The sequence below is a fragment of the Opisthorchis viverrini genome, assembly GCF_000715545.1.
Source record: "Opisthorchis viverrini unplaced genomic scaffold opera_v5_3806, whole genome shotgun sequence".
In the NCBI taxonomy this organism is placed as follows: Eukaryota; Metazoa; Platyhelminthes; class Trematoda; order Opisthorchiida; family Opisthorchiidae; genus Opisthorchis; species Opisthorchis viverrini.
The window spans coordinates 1-1,034 of record NW_008756360.1 but is presented as its reverse complement, the minus strand read 5'-3'; the positions used below and the strand labels follow the sequence as shown (position 1 = coordinate 1,034).

At 42.0% G+C, this 1,034-nt stretch overlaps 1 protein-coding gene across 1 annotated transcript; it reads right to left on the bottom strand.

Moving 5' to 3' along the window:
• Positions 1–102: 102 nt before the first annotated feature.
• On the bottom strand, positions 103–761 carry T265_16056 (hypothetical protein; the record flags this gene model as incomplete). Its single annotated transcript, XM_009179551.1, has 2 exons — positions 103–235; positions 715–761. Coding segments are annotated over 2 exons (180 nt in total), but the record flags the coding sequence as incomplete, so codon positions are not given.
• Positions 762–1,034: the final 273 nt, after the last annotated feature.

The following is a 1,034-nucleotide window of genomic DNA, read 5'->3' as shown; positions in this document are numbered from 1 at the left end:
TTTTTTCACTATTATCCAATCTTCCAACATCAGCAACAGGTAAGCTCACTTCACTGAGTCACGCAGCTTAGGATAATACCCACATTGTTACATTTACTAACCGTAATCTTTGCGTTTGAGCTTTTCACCAACATGAGCCTGCTTCAATGCAATGATGCGCAAATTCTCAGGATTTATTTGAATCCGAGAACGCCGTTTTCGCGCAAATTGCTGGAAACTGGTCAAGCTAGCAAAACTAAAACCTGTGACACTAACAAAACGTTCTGTTTTCTGTAGACCATGTTTAATTAACCGGTTGCGGTGCACAGTTTTCGTTGAATTCCAAAAGATTTCCGCTGCCGTCAATACATTCTCCGATCTATTCGAGCTCGAGCTAAGCCTCCTGCGTTATTAACATTAGCCATAGTTACGTCATTTCTCCTGTTATCTAGAGTTTCTGAAATTTGGGGCTTTGAAGGGCGGCGACACGGTGTGTCCACATGCTCATAATTGACCTCTACCAAACCCACAAATATTTGTTGGTATGGTTGTGTCAGTCAGCACAAAAGCAAATATGTTTGCTACAAATTATGGAAAATTTTACTCCCTCATCTGCTTTGCCTTGTGCACATGCATGTCAGCTCAGCCAAACAGACATATCCTGGCAATTTCATTGCGGAATATGGGTTTTGTGATCCATAATATTGCCACACAAGGAAATTGGCCCCAAATTACCTGACTTCATCGACCAGGCCCTTGGAGTATCCTTTCAGTCCAGCGAGCTGTACATAAATGAACCATAAAATTATGCCGTAAACTCACGAACTCAGCATTCTGTGCTGTAATTATTCGCTTGCAAATTAACCTTCACAAGCAACCCACTAAATCAGCCGAAAACTGCAGTAACATTGTGATGCGAGAAATGTACGCTTACCTTGTACGCATTTCACTGAACGGACAATCGGCGACACTAAAACGAATCGCAGATAATTATGAGGCCATCACCAATGCTTGATACGCTATTTGAACTCATGAGCTCACTTAGGCACTTAGGT